This window comes from Mytilus californianus, unplaced genomic scaffold, assembly GCF_021869535.1.
Source record: "Mytilus californianus isolate M0D057914Y unplaced genomic scaffold, xbMytCali1.0.p SCAF_1, whole genome shotgun sequence".
Taxonomy (NCBI): domain Eukaryota; kingdom Metazoa; phylum Mollusca; class Bivalvia; order Mytilida; family Mytilidae; genus Mytilus; species Mytilus californianus.
In genome coordinates this window covers 12,631,731-12,655,913 of record NW_026262581.1, presented here as the reverse complement: position 1 = coordinate 12,655,913, position 24,183 = coordinate 12,631,731, and the positions used below count along the sequence as shown (strand labels likewise).

General features: G+C 31.3%; 1 protein-coding gene across 1 annotated transcript; it reads right to left on the bottom strand.

Moving 5' to 3' along the window:
• Positions 1-1,412: 1,412 nt before the first annotated feature.
• On the bottom strand, positions 1,413-24,142 carry LOC127704222 (protein NEDD1-like). Its single transcript, XM_052208208.1, has 13 exons — positions 23,751-24,142; positions 21,453-21,547; positions 20,683-20,799; positions 18,129-18,269; positions 16,634-16,863; positions 15,763-15,955; positions 15,090-15,189; positions 13,770-13,847; positions 10,036-10,128; positions 9,624-9,775; positions 8,131-8,344; positions 7,354-7,790; positions 1,413-5,537 (listed from the first exon to the last, which is right to left on the bottom strand). Exons 1-13 carry the CDS (start codon positions 23,896-23,898, stop codon positions 5,433-5,435), a joined length of 2,103 nt encoding a protein of 700 aa, XP_052064168.1. The 5' UTR covers positions 23,899-24,142; the 3' UTR covers positions 1,413-5,432.
• Between the last annotated feature and the right edge of the window lie 41 nt (positions 24,143-24,183).

Genomic DNA, 24,183 nt, shown 5'->3' with positions numbered 1-24,183 from the left:
TGTAGATCTTAATTTGCTGAACATTTATTCTATATATTGTTGCCTTCTATCTATCATAATTCCATGTACATCTAAAAACTGCTCAGCACCTTCTGAGTGCACTCAGGACTGTAGTCATTGGATATGCACATAGGACAAATGTAATTATTAGTTGCACGCTGTTAATTTTAGGGGTAAATTTTGGTAGATTTTGGAAACGAACTTAAATAGATATTTATTATTTTTATATAATAATGAGGCCACGTGTCACTGATTACACAACTACTCAACTGTGAATGATCCAATCACTGATTTTAATGAGAAATAAAATCTTACAGAATTGCGGATTTGTTTAACATTCGAATTAATGTGAAACAAAAAAAAGATACTTTTAATACTTGTTTTACAACAAAATCATTTTTCAGAATTTTGTTTATTAAAACTGCTCAAGGAATGTACTACTGGACAAGAACGAGCTCAATGTAAAACCAAATCTTACTAAATGAAATTGTTTAGAAAGATACCCCAATATGATAAATGAACACTAGCACTAATCTACCTCGATCATGAAAGAGGGTCTTGATCTTCAATATATCTTTATTATTTTTATTTTTCCAAGGAAACCTTTTTCTTGTTTGTTTGCCAAGCTTATGTGTATGTGTTAATTACTATCACTAATCACTCCTAATTATTAAAGATCAAACGACCTAATCAACATGATAATTTGTATTCAATATAATTATCGGTCATGCATGACATATCTCAAGAAATCGGTGCGTGCCGATACAAACTTCAATAACTTCATAAATATTGAATTGATTTTAATTTGACAAAAATTATAAGATCAAAAATTAAATCATCTATCGAATGCATAACTTCAATGCTCACTAAAACATCTATAACATGTCCTGAGTGGACTCAGGACAGTCCTGAGATATTTTTAGACGTACCGCATAATTTCTGCTAAAAACTATAAATGGGTAAAAAAAAAGGCCATTCAGGGGCAATAACTCCTATAAGGGTTCAATTGACGATTTCACTTATGTTGACTTATTTGTAGATCTTATTTTGCTGAACATTTTTACTGTTGTAAAATTCTGTTTCTACTATAGTTTTCATCAAAACAAAACACAAAATGGAAAATATCATCAATCGCAATAACTCTTACAAGGGGTTAATTGACGATTTCTACCACTTTTGACTTATTTGAAGATCTTGTGGTTCTGGTCATTTTAACTGTTTAAAATTTCCCTCTTATCTGTTAAGGTTTTTAATATAACCAAAACTTAAAAAAAAAAAATATATATATATATACCACTGGTAAGAACCCATTTAAAATAAACCAATTATACACTGGAATTTCAAATCAATTTATACAAATGATTCAAACCAGTATAATAATTATTGATTTTGTTTGATTAATAACGAATACATAATAATGTAACAGTTTATTGATCTAGTTAACAATTAGAAATTGGTGGTACATGTCATGTGATCAAATCACAATTAAAAAAAAAACATAAACTGAACATCAGCAAATAAGAAACTATTGCTTTAACCTATTTTATTATATACTAGTGTTTAACTTAAATATTGATGTGACAAATACTTATGGCCATGCACTGTACCTTAAAAGCACAATTCAATGAGCAATGCAATTTTGGAATCTCTCTTACATTCCATTGTACAAAAAAGTCATGAACTCCCATACAAAGTGGAGAGCTAAAAGTGCCTGCAACTCGGTCCTGTTTATGTTTTTTTATGGAATAGCCCTTAAATGTCACAACAGAAACAAAGCTAATAATCTTAATTCTCTTGTTTATTTATAAAATAAAAGAAGAAAAGTTATAATTAAAAATAATAATAATAAAAACTTTTAGCTGATATATTATCTATGGAATATTCCAAACACAATTTACCTTATATGTTACCGATTCTTGCTTTAAAAGTAAAGCTACGAATAATTTTCTTTTCAATTTTAAGCCATTAGCTATAGTTTTAGAAAATGAAAAACCTTCACTAGCTTTAAATCTTAAAAATCTCTGAAACATTTAGAGGAATACATCATCTTGTTCAATAGTTGAGAAAAATAGATGCCTATACCAAAAACAAATGGCAAAGCTTGCTGTTTTGCATAGGAAATCTAGAAAATCATTATTTGAATTTAGAACAGAAAATACAAAAGAGGTACACAGGGCTTATTCTAAATAATCCCTTAAAAATTTCATTAAGATATATTCACTTTTTCAGATGAAGTTACAAAAATCAACCATGACTATGTTGAAGATTTAGATGGCTAATGGTATTAATTATTATACCTAAGTATTTATTTTTTAATTTATAAAATTATATGCGAATAAATTAACTATTTTTACGAAACTGTCTGGAAAAGACTATTAACCTGCTTTCCCGAACTTTCAGTATTGTTAGAATTGACTGTCTCCCAAACCTTTCAAATGGTTGTTTATACTGCACCTATGCTATTTGCACAGTCAAATTATTATGACATCAATACAGAATATACCTTTGCATAATTTTTACGTCATGCGCTTCAAACTAAAAGTGATGGGTTAACTAAAATATTTCATTCTGGAACAGTTGTAAGAGTAACAGTAAAAAGACAATATCTACAGCACAGTCCATTGGTGGTACATGTCATGTTATCAAATCACAAAAAAATAAAAAAAAACATGAACTAAATATCAGCAAATCGGAAACTATTGCTTTAACCTATACATTACCTCGAAATATATACTAGTTTTTTTCTATATAATAAAACACTTATTTACTGGCTTTTCGGACAATAGCAAGTTTATTGTTTATTGTCCCCCTCGACAGCAACTATTTCCCTTCACTTCGCATAGTGAAATAGTTGGTGCCTAGGGGACAATAAACTTGCTATTGTCCTCCTAACTAGTAAATAAGTGTATACTATGCATTTTTAAGTACAAAGTGTTCAGCAATATTATAAATCCTCAAATAATATGAGTAAGAAAATGCATGCACTTCTTGTTGCCAAGGATTCTTTTCAACTAGAAAAGGAAGGGAAATAACCCCTAAAATTTCAATTTTCAATGTTAAAATACAATGTTATTTATATTCTTGATACAGCTATTCCACTTAACCATATATCATTATTATGGACAATACTATTTTTTCAAAATCACATCTAGGGGATGGTCTTTTGTTAATCAAGAATTACCAAAGATTACTTGAATTAATTTTCTTTTTCAGTCTTTCTACAGTGAGAGGTTTATAAGGATCACCATCTTATTCATTGATGTTTAATGAAATTTAAATATCTGCAAAATTAAAGTTAGAGCAACAAAAAATAAATGTGGATAGTGTCCACATGTGGACACAGATGATGCCTCCGCTTGCATATCATATAGTTATAAAGGGACATAACTGAAGAACGGTAAAAGTGACGCTACCCAAATTTGAACTTGATCTGAGTTTTGTGGTAATAAGCATTGTGTGTAAGTCTCATAACATTTGGTTGAGGCTAACTTAAGTAGAGAACAGAAACTAAAAATTCAGCAATTTTTCTATTTGTAAACATGCATAACTCTAGAACGGTTGTGTATAAGTTTTACAACATTTAGTTGATACAAACTAAAAAATTCAGCAATTTTATGTTTATAAAGGGACATAACTCAAGAATGGTAAAAGTGTTGCCACTTAATTTCGTACTTCATCTGTATTATGTAGTAATAAGCATTGTGTATAAGTTTCATAACATTTGGTTGAGGCAAACTCAAGTTAGAGAACGGAAACAAAAAAATTGTACTTGATCTTTACTGAGTTTTGTGGTAATGAATATTGTGTATAGGTTTCATAATGTTTGGCTGGGGATAACTTCAGTTACAGAATGGAAACTAAAAATTTTGCAATCTTTCGATTTATAAAGGGGCATAACTCAATAATGGTTAAAGTGACACTACCCAAATTCAACTTGATCTGTGTTTTATCAGTGGAAGTCAAAATTAAACATTGCATTGTGTAAAGCATTGTTTGTAGTTGATTCAACTATAATCATGGTCAAAGGAAGATAACTCCAATTTTAAAATATATTATAAACTTGATATTTAGAAGAAAATAAATATTTTGCAATTTTTCTATTTATAAAGAGACATAACTCTAGAACAGTTAAAGTGATGCCACCAAAATTCAAACTTGATCTGTGTTTTGTGGTAATAAGCATTGTGTATCAGTTTCATAACATTTGGTTGAGGCAATCTTAAGTTAGAGAACGGAAACTAAAAATTTTGCAATTTTTCCTTTTATAAAGGGGCATAACTCTAGATTGGTTAAAGTGACACCACAAAATTCAAACTAGATCTGTGTTTTGTGGTAATAAGCATTGTGTATAAGTTTCATAACATTTGGTTGAGGCAAACTTAAGTTAGAGAACGGAAACTAAAATTTTTGCAATATTTCCTTTTATAAAGGGGCATAACTCTAGATCTGTTAAAGTGACGCCACCAAAATTCAAACTTGATCTGTTTTTTGTGGTAATGAGCATTGTGTATAAGCTTCATAACATTTGGTTGAGGCAAACTTAAGTTAGAGAACGGAAACCAATTTCGGGACGTACGTACAGACAGACAAGGGTAAAACTTAATGCCCCCTCCGCTACGGCTGGGGCATAAAAATCAATACATGACATATAGTATTAAACTTGGATGCAAAACACTAAATGCTGAAATGTAAAACAATAAATGTGATTCCTACTTAATATCATAGTGCATATGTAATGAGAAGTCTGTTACTTCAATACAAGTTACTTAATATATATATATATATATATATATATATAATTCATTCTAAGTAACCAAGATTTCAAACTCATTTTTGAGAAACCTGGGCTATTTGATCAAAGGATCAACAAAAATTTGTAACATATTTTATAAGATCAGTTAAACCATTTTATGGAGATCCAATAAGGCCATATTTTTATATAACACAAAATAATTTCTAAATAATATCTCAATTTTGTACAATTTTTTAAACAATACCAATAACAGTGTTCTTAGAAAGAAATGGACTTAAAAAGCAGTTTTACAGTGCATACAGGTTAAGTCATTTAAAAATCTTCCATGTTGGTGTTGAGCGATTCACTGTGAAGCATGGTGTTAAATTGCTTAATTGACTTAATTTCCAAGTAAACTATGCAATACCCAGCATTCGCTGTAAAAATTATTCACTAAAAGTAATTTTTCTAACTGAGCATATAATGTATATTTTATTTTTCATTTAAAGCCCTTCTAACTGACTTCCTTGGCAGTGTTTAATTTACATAATGTACTATAAGCCATTTTGTATCTACAACTTTTCAGAAAACTATTGGCAGCTTGGGATAATCATTACAATATAAATCAAATCATAAGCAGGCCTGGTAAATTTCACATTTCCCTCATATAAGAATGTTCATAAAGCAAAATCTCTATTTCTCAAAAGTTCTTTTTTAATCTTTGGTTTTCTTCTTTTAATCGTTCTATTTCTCTGATCAGTTCATGATTCACTGAGTACTGTTGCATCAACTGTGTCATTTCATTCTGAAAAAGAGAATTTTAAAGTAAATCATAACTATTTGACTTTTTCAATGACATTTTGTTAAATTGAATTGGCGAATTAACATTAAGGAATAATACTGGAAGTTGATATGAAAAAAACAACAATTTTCCTATAAAATATAGAATAATATACATGGGTACTTATAAATTATTTTTTGTGGACATGAATTCCAGACTAAATTACATGGCATTTAAAGGGAACCTACAACAAAATCAGTGACATTTAGGTAAAGGCATGAAATAAACAATGAAAACTCTTGGAAGTTTTGAACTTCAAAAGATAAAGACTTAATGTGGATCAGCTACATCTATATAATACTGGTTATTGGAACATTTTTAAGGCTTTGGAGTACAAAAATGAGTTAATTAAAAGTTGAAATAATCAAATTCCAGGGGATATCCAACAAGATGTTAATTTTTAAGAGTACTTATTTCAATCTTTTACTTCAACAGACATCACTCAGGAACATCTATTGTTAGAAACAGTTCATTGTTTTAATTCCTTAGTTGATATGACTGCTCATGGACTTTTATTAAGTCACTGTAGACTAAAACCAGTTGTTAGTGTGCTTCAGAATGATTTTCCCAAATGGCATTATCAGACAAGTGATATGATACCTCTAAATGCATCATATGGCTAGCAATGAATGTACTTCATGTAATAACGATCAGTAATTGATTTATGCAATACTGTTATTCCCAATCGGGAAATGTCAGGCCAGTGATCACTTTACTTTAGACTGTTGATATCAAAAGGAATATTGGAAACAGAAACATTTGTTTTATACACAAAAAAAATAATGGCTTATTTGTAGATCTTGTTTTTCTGATCATTTGTGCTATTAAAAATTTCTATCTATCTATTACATTTTTCAAGATAATAGGCAAAAATGGAAAAAAATTGTCATTAAAGGGCAATAACATCAATAAGTAGCCGATTAATGATTTCGGTCATGACAACTTATTTGTAGATCCTGTCTTGCTGATAATTTTTGCTTATAAAAGTTTGTATCTATCTATCATAGTTTTTAAGATATTAGCCAAAATGCAAAAAATCGGTAAAAATCGTCATTAAAGGGTAACAATTCTAATAAGGAGTCTCCCATTGTTGATATTTTTGTTGATCCTGTCGTCATGATCATTTATGTTTTTTAAAGATTCTATCTATCAAGTATAGTTTTTAAGATATTAGGCAATAACGCAAAAAATTGGTAAAAATCATTATTTAAGGGCAATAACTTTTAATAAAGATTTGTCTGACGATTTTGGTCATGTTCACTTATTTGCAGATCTTGTCTTGCTGATCATTTTTGCTAAATAAAGTTTCTGTCTATCTATCATAATTTTCGAGATAATAGGCAAACAAATCTAAAAAATGTCATTTAAGGGGGCAATAACGCCTATAATAATTCGTCTAATAGTTCTGACAAAATAGAAAATAGGTAGAGCTCAACATTCTAAATATTTTTGCTACGACAGATTTTCTCTATTTATATCGGTTTTCAAAATAATAGAAAAAACTTCCATTTTACCCCCCTATGTTTTATTTTAAGCAATGTCGGCCATCTTGGTTGGCAGGTGGGGTCATCGGACACATTCTTTTAAAACTAGATACCCCAATGATGATTGTGGCCAAATTTGGTTAAATTTGGCCCTGTTATTTCAAAGAAGATTTTTGTAAAATTAAACAGATGATGACGGACAATGGACGCCAACTGATGAGAAAAGCTTACTTGGCCTTTTGGCCAGGTGAGCTAAAAAAACATAGGTAAGATTCATAAAATATTCTTATGTATACCTGTTGTATCTGAAACTGTCTGATCATTTCGAGATGCAGATTCAAGTATTGGTTATGAATTTGTTCTTTAAATTCCTCCATCGAATCTTCTATCATATTGCGTATAAATTGAGTTTGAAAGTTTTGTGGCAAAGGTCCATCAGAAGCACTGATTTCCTGAGAACGTCTAATAGCACCATTAGAAGTTAAAGACACAGCATGAGCACCTTCTGGTGTTCCAGAAGTTCTTATTGGAGAATGGCCTTGACCTCCTGCACTTCCACTGGGAGAGTCATCTAGCTTCTTAGATGCAGAAAAACTCTGAGAAACACTCCCTGAAGAATCTGCTGTGAAGCCTTGTGAATAAGTGGATTCAGTTCTATGAATTGATTGCGGTCTAAGACTAGGGGACTGGTTAGGACTATGTCCTGTAGGCTGAGGTGATTGCTGAGTAATTTCTGAAAATAAACAGAAATAAGCAACAATGCTTACAATCAAAGGGAGATAACACATAAAAAAATTGGTTTGCTTTTTCAGATAAAGAAAAATTATGTTATTCATTTTAATACTAAAAATCACTTACTGCAAGTATCATTCATATTTACTATATTAAATTCGTGCCTCCTTTTTTTATTATTTACTTGCCAGTAAGGTTCAAAACCACATGATGTGTATATCATCTTTCAGAACAGCTTGTCTAAAAAAAAAAAAAAACACCCATGCAAGCACTGAATTTTTTTCCTGGTCATCAAATCTTATAATAAATGTATAATAATTGAAAGTGAAATACTTTCTCACCGCTATAAGAAGTGCCAGCTGGATGAATTTTGTGATTTGACATATTATTAGAGAAGTTAGAATTCCGGGAGTCAGTTGAATGTTGTACTCTATCAAATTCTGGCCTATCTGATGTATTTCTAGCCTTTGAGAAAGGCTGTCCATCACTTTCTCCTCTATGGTAGGAATCATTATATTTTAAATTCTGTCTCACTGCTACATCATTATGGCTTTCCTGAAATATATTTAATTCATTTTCTTATAAAAAATGATTTTAATTATAGGATGCATATCAGATAATTGTTGGGACCTTTCATTTCTGTTAAAAGTTCTGAACATTCTTAAGCATTTAACTGTATTTCTATGAGATTATTGCACATCAATCATATAAAAATGAAAGCTTTTTTGTCTGTAAAAAACAGAATATTCTTCATTTTCATGTGGAAACCAAATATTAATGTCTGCTTCTCAACATCCCTCTCTATATTTATACCTCTCTAACTTATCATGCATTCATATCATTTCTTTTCAATTTCAAGCATTTCAACATGATTCCTTTTTTTTTCATCATTACAAAACACTTATGAAGAACTCAGAAAGGACAAAAGTATCTATTTCCCTATCAATCCTTTCCATGATCTGTGGTCACATTCTTGAGATACAAAATGATCTTTCAAACAACCATTGGTCTTGGAGCAGCTATCACTATTGATGCATGTATTTTTTTACCACTATACTCACAGAATGTTTTAAAAATTTGATATGAAAGTGTCAATATACCATCATTTATACATCAGACCGTACTGGTTACTGGAATTTTGGATACACCAAACCAGGTACTTCATATCTGAGAAACAGGCAATATATGCCCTCAATATTAGAATTCATTCATACATTTTTGTCTTATTCTAAATCATCAGTCAATATGTGTTTTACAAGGATCACCACTTCACCTTTCATCTAATATCCTAATTACTAAAATATATTCTTCATAGTTTTATATTAACACCTATGCGTAGAAACTATTTTGTTTTAAATATGTACTACTTTCCAGTATGTTCTTTTTTGACCAGGCCCAATTTGGTGGTGTTACATCTTACAAAGTCTATCCAAATTATTTTTGCAAAGAATTTTACTCAAGCCGGTGCAAGGGGCCGTCTAAAACTTGCTCCGTGTTGAAGGCCTCACTGTGACTTTGAGATGGAGAACACCATTAAAAGCGCTGTTCCTTTGCTTTTTATGTTTTTGCTGTGCCTGTACTGATTTTGTGTCATGGATGGATACCCATATCCTTTGTTTTTTTATTAGATTCTTTGTCTTTACAAAGACAATTTTTTATGATGAATTCTCATGAAAAGAAAGCTTTTGCCTATAAAATAAAGCAATGCACAGATTCAATACTAAATTAAAAATGCATTGCATCCTTATTTCATATGCCTAAATTAATGCTCTTAAAGTGAAATTTGAAGAAAAAAATATGAATTATATTTTAAAAAAAAGTTGCATATACTTACACCATTGAATTGAGGATAAACATTGGAAGACATGTTCTCACCACGTCTGGTCACTGCAGGAGAGGAATTTGTAACAAGTGGCGAGATTTTTATTTTGTCACCATATCTTCTACTTATACTATCTCCATCAGCTAATGGTGAAAACACACCACCTACAATAGATAGTCAAATCAGTAAAAGGACTGTTTTTGTGTAATAAATAACAGAAATATAAAATTGTATAGTCTGTTTTATTCAATATTAAATTACATTTTGGAAAATATTTCAAATCTTAACTTCTGCTATAACGCTATATCTACCCAATTTTCAGGGTGCTTATTCTCAAAAGAACCCAAGAAAATCTGTGGTAACAAGACTTCCAACATCCATTGTGTGCAACCTTTTTCCAATTAGATATCATAATATAAAATACCTGAACTGTCATTACTGTGATAGGAATGTGTGTTAAACATTGAGTCACTTCTCACGGTATCTGTTCTGAAATCTGCAGAATTATTTCCAAATTCTGAAATAAAAAAAATTAAAAATTGTAGAAAATTCTACTTTTAATATAAAGTCACTTCAAACTGTATCTGTTCTAAACTATAAATCTAAAAATCTGAAAATGGAAAAAATAAGAAAATTTTGGGATATCTTCTGCTGGCATCTGTACTAATGACCGACTATCTGAAATATGAAGAATTACAGAAAATTAAGTGTTAAAACATTTCATCACTTCTGAGTGTATCTGTTGTGTATTACTATAATAAATCATTTTCAAAAAACTGATGAAGAAAAGGATGATAAAACACTGATTTACTTGACCAGATATTTTTAAATCATCATTGTCAAAGGTCTTTCATAAGTAGAATCTTGTGTATTATAAGGGGAAAAAAACCTGAAAAATGCACTGATCTCTTGACAAAAACACTGACTTCTTAGACAAAGCCTAGACATTGCAATGGCAACTTAAAAACAGCCTGAGGAATGCACTGACTTAATACATTATATATAGTTACATTTTCCAAAGTAAACTTAGAAGACTATTTACCATATCTCTGAATTCAATTTTATAGCGGTGATATAAATATAGATTCTGCCACTGCATCAAGTGTAATACGATGTTTCTTATTTTGAGACAGATAATTTCTAAAATATTAAAATTAAACTGAAGAGAGAGGAGACATATTGTATTGCACAAGTTTGGCAATGGAATCTGTTTCTCTAATGAGTGATAGACTATATTTTGGAAAACTTTGTCTTTCTTCTATAATGATCTGCAAAATGATTTTGGACTTTCTATTTGACATCATCAAGCATGCTTGCCTTTTTTTATGACATCACAATAGCAAAATCAGAAGAAATTAAGACAATTTAATGTCATATTTGAATTTTGACCAATGAAAAACTGAGATCAAACTTACCACACATTGATTATAAAAAAATAAATCAACCTGTCATGAAATGTTTAAATCTGCTAAGAATAACAGAAACAGCATCACAAGAAATTTCAGGTTTTGTTGGAAAAAAGGCGTGTTTTTTTTTTACTGGAAATAAAAGCACACATATGACTTAATCAATTCCTTAATTTATTGATAAGAATGACTTAACAGTCTCTTAAAGGGGCAATAGCTACAAGATATAATAAAAAATAAAATATAATTTTTTTTTGTTCAATCATTAATGAAAGTGAAATAGTGAAATAACAATTAGCTTCTAGCTGCCAGTTTGGTTCATTTATGTCAAAATGAAAGAACCTTAGTGAGCACGCTCACATACCCCACGTCCCCACATTGTCATTGGAGAAAAAAAATAAGTGTAAGAAACAAAAATTGAATCATAATTTCCTGTCAATATGCACATCTACATAGTATGTCCTTATTATCTGAAAAGGTTTCATGAAATTCTGTTGTGTGGTTCGAGAGGAGTTGCGATGACAAAAGGTTGCAGTAGTATATTGGGCAAATAAGTTCAAAGGGGCGTAACTCCTGGAAAAAAAATTGAATCATAATTTCCTGTTGATATGCACATCTACGTAGTATGTCCTTATTATCTGAAAAGGTTTCATGAAATTCTGTTGTGTGGTTCGAGAGGAGTTGTGATGACAAAAGGTTGCAGTAGTATATTGGGCAAATAAGTTCAAAGGGGCGTAACTCCTGAAAAAAAAATTGAATCGTAATTTCCTGTGGATATGCACATCTACGTAGTATGTCCTGATTATCTGAAAAGGTTTAATGAAATTCTGTTGTGTGGTTCCAGAGGAGTTGAAATGACAAAAGGTTGCAGTAGTATATTGGGCAAATAAGTTCAAAGGGGCGTTATTCCTGGAAAAAAAATTGAATCGTAATTTCCTGTCGATATGCACATCTAAGTAGTATGTCCTTATTATCTGAAAAGGATTAATGAAATTCTGTTGTGTGGTTTGAGAGGAGTTGCGATGACAAAAGGTTGCAGTAGTATATTGGGCAAATAAGTTCAAAGGGGTGTAACTCCTGGAAAAAAATTGAATCTTAATTTCCTGTCGATATGCACATCTACGTAGTATGTCCTTATTATCTGAAAAGGTTTCATGAAATTCTGTTGTGTGGTTTGAGAGGAGTTGCGATGACAAAAGGTTGCAGTAGTATATTGGGCAAATAAGTTCAAAGGAGCGTAACTCCTGGAAAAAAAATTGAATTGTAATTTTCTGTCGATATGCACATCTACGTAGTATGTCCTTATTATCTGAAAAGTTTTTATGAAATTCTGTTGTGTGGTTTCAGAGGAGTTGCGATGACAAAAGGTTGCAGTAGTATATTGGGCAAATAAGTTCAAAGGGGCGTAACTCCTGGAAAAAAAATTGAATCGTAATTTCCTGTCGATATGCACATCTACGTAGTATGTCCTTATTATCTGAAAAGGTTTAATGAAATTCTGTTGTGTGGTTTGAGAGGAGTTGCGATGACACTGTTGCAGTAGTACATTAAAGTAAATAAGTTCAAAGGGGCGTAACTCCTAGAAAAAGAATTGAATCATAATTTCCTGTCGATATGCACAACTACATAATATGTCCTTATTATCTAAAAAGGTTTCGTGAAATTCTGTTGTGTGGTTTGAGAGGAGTTGCGATAAGAAACAGGACTGACGGGTCAAAAATATTATACCCTCCGCAACTCGTTGCGTGGGGTATAATAACCTAAGAAACATTGCTGATGAATTAATCACTTGCAAGTGAATAATATAACCTCATTGAATCCGTATTCATGTGACCTTCATTTAACCCCTTCGCTGGAGAAGGGTTACATATGTATTCAGCTATTAAAGGAAAAGAATGTCAACATTGAAAGTGAAACAAGGATGGTTGACTGATTCGATCCACAACAAAATCATTCTTATACAGATAAAATCGATGATAAACATACTTTTAACCTTCAATATGAAATCAAACAGACCTAGAAAAATCCGATTACATGTGGTCACTATCTATTCATATTTTATTTATATTTGGTTCAATGACCATCGGCAGTCTTCAGAGATGACTCTCGGTGGTTAATTAGATGACATCTAGACAAAAATACACACGAAATATTATCAATTTCATGCACTGTTAATTGTTTATTTTAAACAAATTTTGTAATTTGGATTTAAGTTTTAGTATGTTATTAATCAAATATGAGAATTTGAGTCAAATTGGTGAACATGAACTTGACAGCTAATGCCCCTTTAACACAGTATATTATAAATTTCTGATAAGTCAATAAAGAATAATGTATTGCAATAAGCAGTTTAGAGAAACATACACCATAACATTTCACATTGATATGACTATTTAATTAGTTTTAAACTTAGACTAATTAATTTTGCAAAGTATTTTACTTTGTGTCTGTTTGCATATACTGCTGTGATGTGTATTACATATCGGTTTATTCAAACTAACATTCGTATATAAAGTTTTTGTGTAAAAGCTTTTTGAAAAGATTCTTGAAGTGAAAAGATATTTCCTTTGCATTCTTCTTTAACAAACACTTGTAGCAACTGCTTTAACCTTGATTAGCTTAAAGTCTCTTCAGAAGATTGGATTTTTTTGGCTTAATATCAATTTTTGTTCTCTAGTGAGCCAAGTTCCAATGTTCATGGATTTGAAGTAGAAGAAACAGTTTGTTTGTGTATACATATAGATGTACATACCATTTCTAACAGGAGAGAAAACATCTTCTTCTGCTGCTCCATCAGAATGATTGTTTATGTTATTATGCTCTGAGAAATCTGAAACAACCAAATATATTCTAAATTTTTAAAAGATTTGCATAAAAATGTTTGTTTTGGGAGGATATAAAATATTAATGTCAACAAATTTTTTTTCAAGGGAACTGATTTTCTCAGTTGTCATTTTTTTGTTATCACAAAATATTAAAATATTCTAGTAATATACCATGTCTTGAAAATGCATAAAATATTTGCCTTTGAAGGGTAAGCAAACAACGATCATACCATATATATACTTGTTGGTATATTATGTTTGTGTTCTTGTTTATAGATGACAACTTTATGTATACTTTGGTGGTAGATGTTGTTTCATAGATCACATATATATTTTTGATATAACAAATTTGTGATATAGATCAAACAACTAAAAGTCTTTGTGGGAGAATTGAGTTCATTGTATGCAACACAATAAAATCAAAGCATTGAGAGTGACCTTAGATTAAATATCTGCTTATTCAAACAATAAATATAAACTAGTGGAATCTAAGACTATACCATTTAACTAAAAGTAAGATTGGAATACTTTTATAAATAATTAATTCAATTTATGTTTTTTAGCTGAAGCAGATCCTTCAATATACATGTTACTTCACTCAATCACATCTAACTAAATCTTTTCTTCTTATATATATATATATAGGTAGATATAATGTACAATGATTGCATTTTGGAAGGCGAAGGATACCAAAGAGATCCACCTTCATATTTCAATTATTAGTGAATCCTGGGTAACCATTGAATTTTTTTATCAGAAGAGCTGCTATAGGAGTCTTCCATCTAACAAGATTATACTATTCTGGTTGTGCTACACTATAATACAAAGTACATACAGTTAACTGTACACTGAAGGTGGTTCTGTGGTTTTGATGCTCAGTATTTCCTTTAATATTCCCTGGAACAAATGTCATTCTGCTGTTTTTTAGGCTCAATATTACCTTTTTTATGAACAAATTTCTATGAATTTGTTCTGTTGTTTTTGCAGCTCAATTTTACCTTAGTATGTCCTGATTCCCTGAAGTGAAGGTTGTTCTGTTGTTTTTGCAGCTCAGTTACACCTTAGTATGTCCCGATTCCTTGAAGTGAAGATTGTTCTGTTGTTTTTGCGGCTCAGTTTTACCTTAGTATGTCCTGATTCCCTGAAGTGAAGGTTGTTCTGTTGTTTTTTACGGCTCGGTATTACCTTAGTTTGTCCCGATTCTCTGAAGTGAAGGTTGTTCTGTTGTTTATGAGACTAAGTATTACCTTTATTATGTCCAGTTTTCCCTGAAGGAGCTGATGGCAGTTGTCTTCTGTTTGGAGATATTGCTGAAGATGATGCTGACTTGGCACCTGAAGGTTCGTGCTGGAAAAAAAAGGCCATTGAATAAGATTTAGGCAATTTTGACAGAGATGAAACTAAATCCAACTAAAAACAAACTGTTGATATTGTAAGATGTATATTTTTGTTTTGCAGTTTTGATAATAAAGGACATGTTCATGAAATATTGGGCAAAACAGTATTAGTACTTTTATCACTATTCTTTATCTTGGCAGCTGCAGGTAGGTTGAGTGCTCAGACGTTTACATGGAATCAAGAACAGACCTTGAGTCACCTAAAGATTTGATTTTTTGCTGATGGTTTCTATAATTCTCTATATATGCTATAGTGTCAAAATCTATTTTTAAACATTTAATTAAGGATTTTTTCCGGTCAAAGGTCATAAAGTTTCTGTCTTGAAACATTTGTAATGTTATGTTGAATACATATTTTAAGAAAGACTGTATAATACATTTTTTATTTGCATGTTTGTACCAATGTTGACATCCTGTTCTTCTTTCCTAACACTGCCTGCTTTAATTGATTGTGTTGCATGATTAAGTTCATGTTTCAGACATACAAGATATTCTACATTTTCCTGTTGTTTTTATAACTTACAATTAGACCATGTTGAAATTTAACATTCTGTACAGATGATTTGTGCGCATTGATAATTTTCATTGGTGCATTCCCATGTCTCAGATCATAAATATAAATTATCCCCCTTGTTGATCCAACAGCCACAGTGGCTCCATCTGACATTACATCTATAGAAGTTAAAGGATTCTCTGCTGTCATTGTTTTAACTGGCCTAGAGTAAAAAGGTAAAGAGGTAAACAATTACTAGGAATTTAATATTCAAGCAAAATACATCTTTTATAAATACATTACACATGGAGAACAAATTCTGACAAAAAAAGAAACCAAATTCCAATGAAAAACTTATATCAGTGCCTTTTATTTGACATACTATAAACAGCTTAATCATTGTAATTTTCAAATTAAATCATTCCTCAGTATACTGAATAGCTTTATATGAAATTAATTTTTAATCTAGAGTTCAATGACAAAAGTGCCTATCAATATATGGGAAGGTCACAAGACCTCTCTTCAATCAAGTCCTGCTAATTAAATTTATCACAGATAGAAGCCCCATAAGCTTCATATATTTTCTAAATACAGAACTATTTATGTCATACAAGGATAACAACTTTTTATCTGTACTAGTTTTTTCAACTACTTTAAAGTAAAATAAAATTTGGATGAGAAAAACTTAAGTTAGAGTGCGGAAACATCAAATGGGACGGATGGAAAGACAGAAGGATGGTCAAGGGTAACACTTAATGCCCCAATTGCTTACGGTGGAGGCATAAAAATGCTGGGGCCAAAATCTGTAGAATATAGTATATTGTTGCACTAGATTGAATTATTCTTTTCTGTACCAGTACAATATCTGAGATTGTAGACATATGGTGACGTAAATCCTTACTTTTTTCCTTGGGTATCATAGCATACAATTCTTTTATCAAGTCCTACGGACATCAGCAATATATCATTGATGGGTGAAAAGTTCAAACCAGTGGCAGGTGCAATGTGAGAATTTGTAAAGCTATGGAGCAGTCTACGTGTGTTGATATCCCAAAGGTTAACAGCACCATCATCAGACACAGACCCCAGCAGTGACTTTCTAAATTTACTGTACTGTATCTGCCTAACAGTCTGAAAAACAAAATACATTCATGTTAGTTTGACAGATTAATCTTGTACATTAACACATGAATATTTAAAATAATTCAACCTCAGAAATAAGCATTGCCTGCTTAACAGCTGCGCCATTAGCACATAATTGCCCGTCGCTTTTTCAAAGAATAAAGTTCAATAACTTCTCAATGTCATATCAGAAATTTATAAAAAACTAAAGAGAGGTTATTTAAATAGATATTAACCAGTCACCAAAGTTTCATGAAAACTCCTCAAAGCACTTTAAAGATAGCATCCAAAAACTGGAAAATCATCCCTTTTATATGAATAAAATCCCATTACTCGGAAACGTAAAATCTAAAATTTATAAAAATCGAAAGTTCACCAAAGTTTCAAGAAAACTGCTCAAAGCATTTTTGAGTTATTCTCTGAAAAACTGGAAAATCCCCCCTTTTTAATGCATAAAACCCTATAACTCGGAAGTGTAAAATCTAAAATTTATAAAAATTAAAAGGGAGCTCATGTCAATAGATATAAACAATTCACCAAAGTTTCTTGCAAATTGGTGACTGTTTTTGAATTATTGTCAGAAAACTGGAAAATCACCCTTTTTAATGAATAAACCCCCATAACTCGGAACCGAAAATCTAAAATTTATCAAAATCAAAGGAAGCTCACATCAATAGATATAAACAATTTACCAAAGTTTCATGCAAATTGGTTAAAGCGTTTTTGAGTTATTGTCCGACATGCTGACGACCGACGGACGAATTGGTAAAAACATCAGTTGAAAAGGGATTTACTCATCAGATCAGTACTAAGTATACAAGTCCTTTCAAATCATTTCTAATTATCATTTTTCCAGAATTTTTAGACAAAAAAAAAACATGTCTGTTTTTGCGATTCAAAAAATATGGAACATAAATAATATTTTTTTCCTGTATCAACATCATGAAGATAAAAATCACACATTTAGAGCCCAATCAGGATTTAATGGTAACTTCCTGTAAATCAGGAATGTGCAACATAACTTTTGCAATTTCCAATGTTATAAAAACTATTTGTGAATTATATCACAATTGGACTTAATAAATCTCTACTCGAACGTCACAAAATATAATTTCTTTAATACATTTTTGACAAGGCAATAAAAGTTTAAGGTCATTTGGCATGCAGGAAATTGGTATCCCACGAAAATAAATTAATCAGTAGTCCCATTATGTTCAATATTCTAAACATAAGCAGTATTATGCAACATAACTAAAACATATGTCAATAAATACCTGACACTTTGGTGCAACCATTGGACTACAACCTTGACCTGTCACCACATTAAACAAGATTATCTCCCCTGTTTCAGAACCAGATGCAATGTATGTATCATTGCAGTTGAACTGGGCACAAGTCACTGGTCCTTTATGGTCCTGTAAATTTTCAAAAAGCATTAACAAAAAGTAAAGTCAATTTTTGTTTAGTCCATTAAAAAAAATTAACTTTACCAAAAATCCTGTCAAAACAAGACTGCTAATCTGTGACTCATGTCTACCATCAATAGACTGAAAATTTCGATTTCTCTTATTTTTCTAAGGCACAATAATTGCTACAAATAATCAATCAATATAAAGGCATAACACCCATAAAAACAATGGATTTTAGCTGATTTTCCATTTTGTCTGAGATGTTGCAGATGTAATTTAATCCTTACCAAAATTCACAACACAGAAAACTCTATGAGGGGTGAGGGGGATACATTTGGACAGGCATCACTTGTCTGGGGGGGGGGGGGGGGGAAGGGGGGGGCGGATTATAGAGTACGATAAGCAAGAATTAAGAAAAAAAAACAAAACTATTTTGCGAGGTGTGTTTACATTCCGCTATGTTTGTTTTTGAAATGTAGAGGGTGCCCTTATAATTTTCAAAACTAATAATTTACCTAATCCAAATCAATAAGCAATTTAAATTCAAAATCCAATATTAATTGATAAATATCAAAATTAAATGCTTCATTACAAATTACTCGTTTCTTTTCATAGCATAGTAGCAGTGATTTTGCTAGCGCTCGTCATTTACGAAACCGTTTTCAAAATGACGAAAAGTATTCCAAAACAATTTCGTCACTTAAATTTGGAAAGAGTAAAAATATTTTCGCATAAAAATACTATAATTCTACCCGTCTTATTGTTTCTGACAAGTTTATGACCCTCAGCTAATTAACATTTACAACAGGTGTTATAAGTTGTGACTACAGATAATCCGCTTATTGCCATCGGATGGGTCACTAATCCGTTCATTATTTATCAACCTCATAATTATTTTCCCTAGTAAAATCAGTCAGTCGGCATTTCAATTTCAATATTTATCAAATGAGCACAATTTGCAGTTCGTTTGTCGTAGTTTCGTCATTTGAGTTTTCCCTCGGACAGTTCGCATTTTAATTTCAATATTTCTCAAATGATCACAATTTGCAGTTCGCTTGTCAGAGTTTCGTCAATTGAACGTATTTTCGTCATATTTGATATAACTTTTAATCAAAAACTTTCGACAATTTCTAATAAAAAGATAGAACTTTATTCATAACATTCAGAAATGTTTTCACGAGTCAAACAGGTGCTTCCTTTACGATGAACTGCGCATGCGCGAAAGTATTCTTATGAATTTAAAGACACTAAAACGTAAAATACGAAATAATTAAGTATCAAACTAAACGAGAGAGACAAATATAGTTCTTATTTAGCAAATTTAATTTAAAAAATGATAATTTCCTGCCTTTTTTTAAACACGAACCAATCCGTAGATGATCTGGATTCATTCTGAATTTATTATCCACTTGTCACTTCCTGTTTTCATTTCATTTGGAAATCGAAAGTAAACGTGATCTATTCATGATAAATTTACAATTTAAAGTCATTAGAATTGTTCCAATAAGGATTTGTTCAAATCCTTGGTTCCAACTTTATAGAATTAATTCTATATTAGCTTTAAAACGTTTTTAAGGATAATGAGTATGAATAATGCAGTGAAATAGTCCTTACAAGTTCATTTATGCTGTGATTCCTGGTTTAAAAAAAAATGGTTCCCAACTTTTGCTGATTAGGAATGTACCTCGAAACTAACTGAAGTGAAATTGTGAACTAGATTTCTAGATCTTATATCTTAATCTTCGTATTAAAGTGCCACATCAGTCAAATCATGCAGTAACTGCCTAGTATGCCATATCCTTCAAAGTCTGACAAAGATATATAGATAGTAATATACATCCTTGATCCCTTGCTGCTACCCAAAATAAGGTTGATTTTCATCCCGCACAAAAGTGACTAAAGCCCTCAAAATCCTAGCTTAAACCCTGCATAGTTGTGACTATGAAGTATGGATTTTCTGCACACTCTCACAGTAATTATTTTGGATTTACACATGCTATACGAACTTCTGGTTTTTCCATGAAAATACCACAAAAGATCACACACGATATGAAATTACCGGAGCATTGTTAGTTTTCAAGCAGTTACAGTTTTTTTTTCTTGAATTCTCCTGGCAAAAAGGGCGTGCGGACAATGTACAAGTGCAGACTTTACAAGGCTGATTATGGTACTCATTAAAGGTTATTATTTAAACCTTTGACAAAAATTTAAAATTTCAAAGAGAAATTTTGAGAGAGTACTTCCAATTTTGATTTCCATATTATTTTCTTTATTACTTGAGATTTCATTATTCATACATCATACAGTTTAAATTTTTGAGGCTTAAGGTCTCATAATTCATAATAAGAGAACTCATAACTCATACCTTATATTGGTTTTTTTACCTATGGGGACTTCAAATCCCATACTCTTGTCTTACCTTATACTGTTTTTTAATTTTGCGTGACTTCAGATCCCATACATTGATACAGTTGTCTGTTCCACCCACTAATAGGTAAGATGATGTGGAGTTAAAATCTACACATAAACTGCCTGCCTGAAAAAAAGTCCTTATCACATTATATCATGTTATATATTTATATTCAATATCACATGGATCCCAAGGGTTCACTGGGGCATGACAAAAAGTTCACCTGGACTTCTCCTGTCTACCTCTGCAGGATGATCACTTTACTTAGTCAACATTGTATTCAATAATATTGTACATGCATCTACAAACATAAAATGTGTTTAGTTTTCCAAGGAAGATGTGTGTCACTAACAGCCTCCGAATAATATATACAGAAATAACATTTGTAGTTGGTATGGGAAACCTTAAAAATCACTTAGATCAAAACTTAAAATGGCAGATGCACAGTGTCATGTCCTTTAGAAGAATCTGTTCAAGTTGGTTGAAATCTGTTACGTAATTTTTCAAATGTGATATAGATGACAATATAAATGAAAGATGAAATAACCTTCTTGTGTTGCTACATTACTTGTCATGCCAGTACATCTAGACACTTTCAGACATAACAATAATGAAAACTCCAAAAAAATGACAAAGACATAAACAGAACATTTATACCACCTTAAATCTGTTGTTGCGTAAAGTTTTAATATCAACAGTTAGTAATTAATAAGTACATTGTTATAACAACCAATATTGAAGAAATGGCATTTGATGCATACATTTTATATTATACTTACAGAAGAATCAAATTCTGTAACTGTCACAGCTGTATCTTTTACTGCAGTAAAACAGATTTTATCACTTTTGGAAGATGCACTGCATAATAACAAATCTGTCATGGAGTTAAGGAGTATCATGTAAATATTGACATTTCATACACAAAAATTACTTCCATGTAACATTTATGGTCAAATTGTGGAAATGTGCATCTGGTGCAATCAATTTTGAAGTTTGAATTAGTGGAAACATAATTTAAACCAGGCTCTATATACATGTAGGTCATTGTATATTGTATGTTTTTTTTTATAGTAAATTCAACTCTTATTTACATATTAAAGATACATTTTTGTACTTTTCAGATATCTAGATACTATTAGAAAGATATCCCTTTTGACAGGTTTAGTTTCTCCTATCTCTGACAAAAAAAAGAATTAACCTACCTACATGTACCAAGCTACTTATACCTAAGTTTAACTAGAGACATATATAGTACCAGAGATAAACAAGTAGAAAACCTTGCCAGTAATGAATATAACACATGTAAACTCGTTCCCAGCCATAATAATAATACTAGCAAAATGAACAAGATGTTCCTATAGATTATTAATGTTGTCTCAGCAATGCTACAATCCCATAAGGGAATGCTGGAAATGAGTTAACACATGAGATTAGTTGCCAATCTTGAGTACTTTACAAGTCTTTGGCATAACCAACTGTCTATAACAGTCATTGGTAATTATGTTTTGGAAACCTAATTTTGTGTAGACTGGTCTAAATCCTACATGTAAGTATCATCTAATATTCTTAGAATTGATTTAAATATACAGTGTTTTCCATTTGGCATTTAAGCCAGGTGTGCCGACCACCTTTCTATTTCAGGAGGTGGTCTGCTTTTTTTCAAATTCCGGATTTTTTTCGGTTCCGCACCGTAAATATTTAAATACTAATCGCGCCTCGCTGATTGTTTTTGTTGACAAAAATGGCGGATCGTCAAATTTCAATGTTTTCTTTAATTAATCGGGGGAAGAGAAAGGCAGATGACGATGGTGATAAGGAAAATTCTAGGCCAAATAAGTCAACTAAAACGGATAGTTGTATTGAAATTGTAAAAATGGGAAAAAAAGTATCAAAACAACGGAAAAAGGCACACAAGCGATCTGCTATCCGAGATCCGCAAAACTAATTTGTCAAATGAATGGCTAGCAGTGATAGCAGAAGAACAGTTCAATTTTATTAAATGTGAATACAATACTAATCCTTCTTATTGTGGCCCCCTCCAACAGTAAAAAAACCCGGTTGGAAATGTTAAAACAAAAAAAAAACACCCGGTTACAAGTGATTTTTTTCAAAACACCCACCTTACCTTAGTGAAAAATGGAGAACACTGATATAGAGATTGCTGAAGCTGACTTGCCCGCCTGGACAGTTGGATATGATTTCTCCCCGATTCCTGTTCGCCCTGATTTTATAAATCAATATTGTTGGGCAAGAATATGAAAGGTAAAGTTTAACTTTGTGTTTATGTTACATCTTGACTTTTTGTGACTTACTACTGATAATTTCATATTTTGACCATAACAGAAACCTTAAAACTACAACCTAAGTACCGCAGTTTTGTCTATCGAGAAGCTATATGCTATATAAGCTTAAGGGTGTAGAAAATACCTGAAGGCGCTGGTTTGCAAGGCGAATGTCAGCTATTAAAAATTCATCACACTGGAGCTAGTCTTGTGTTTTATACTTTAAAACTTGTTATTATCAATTATATTATATTTGTTTTAAAAATAATGAATGAGATTTACTTCCTTATCATAATCATGTTTTTTTCAAAAAAAAAAGGGGTGCAACCACGAACTTTCTTGGATGAAGTAACCCAGAGTGCAACGACTTGGTGCAAAACAACCTGATACCCATATTAGCTATTAATCACTTATCACTAATACGTACACCTAATTGCTACATTTGTATTTTGGAATCTATGAGACAAGACCCGAGAATTTACAACACCTGTACTTTTGACGTCATGCAACATTCACTTTTCCTTTATGGCGTCAAGATATTTTTCTCCTATGACGTCAAAATTTTACAGGGAATGTCTGTGATTGTCAGGAATGGCGGAAACATAGCCTAATGACAAAAACAACATTGTATTTGAGGCAAGAGTCTGAAGAGATTTGAACTCAAATTCCAAAATGATTATTTGCGTCATTCATATTATAATTGATGTTTGTACACATTGCCCTCTTGCAAATATTGTCCATAAAAGATGACAAGAATGGAAAATAAATTTGTAGTTCTTTTTTTATTAAGGATACTATCACTGTTCCATGTTGATTTCTTTCCATTCCATGCAATGGAACTAATGTTCTGGTCATGAGGATTAAACTGTCTGACAATAGAAAAACTATTGGTATCCCAAACTTTTATATCATCTCCACATGTGGCAAGTTTTAAAGCACTCATTTTGTTTACATTACGATTTTTATGTCAAACACTTTTTACAAGATGCGAAATAATTCGTTTTACAGTGTGTATTTTTGTCCAGCTCGAAACATCACATTTAAGCTTACAGCAACATAAAAAACATTGTTATTCTGATATCAAAATACCATGTTCATATACAAAGAAAAGAGTCTGAATCCTAATAATCATAATTTTCTGTTTTGTTTTGATTTGTTGATCTGCAAAATCCCGCCATGATCTTGACTTCCGGTTTACTCATTTCAATCATATATTTATCGGAATACG

Excerpts from the sequence above, each read along its gene's own strand:
- LOC127704222 (XM_052208208.1), bottom strand. The coding sequence starts at position 23,898 with ATGAGTGCTTTAAAACTTGCCACATGTGGAGATGATATAAAAGTTTGG. Across the intron at positions 9,776-10,035 it reads TCACAGTAATGACAGTTCAG|GTGGTGTGTTTTCACCATTA; the intron begins GTATTTTATATT and ends TATCTATTGTAG. Across the intron at positions 7,791-8,130 it reads AGCTGGCACTTCTTATAGCG|AAATTACTCAGCAATCACCT; the intron begins GTGAGAAAGTAT and ends GTTTATTTTCAG.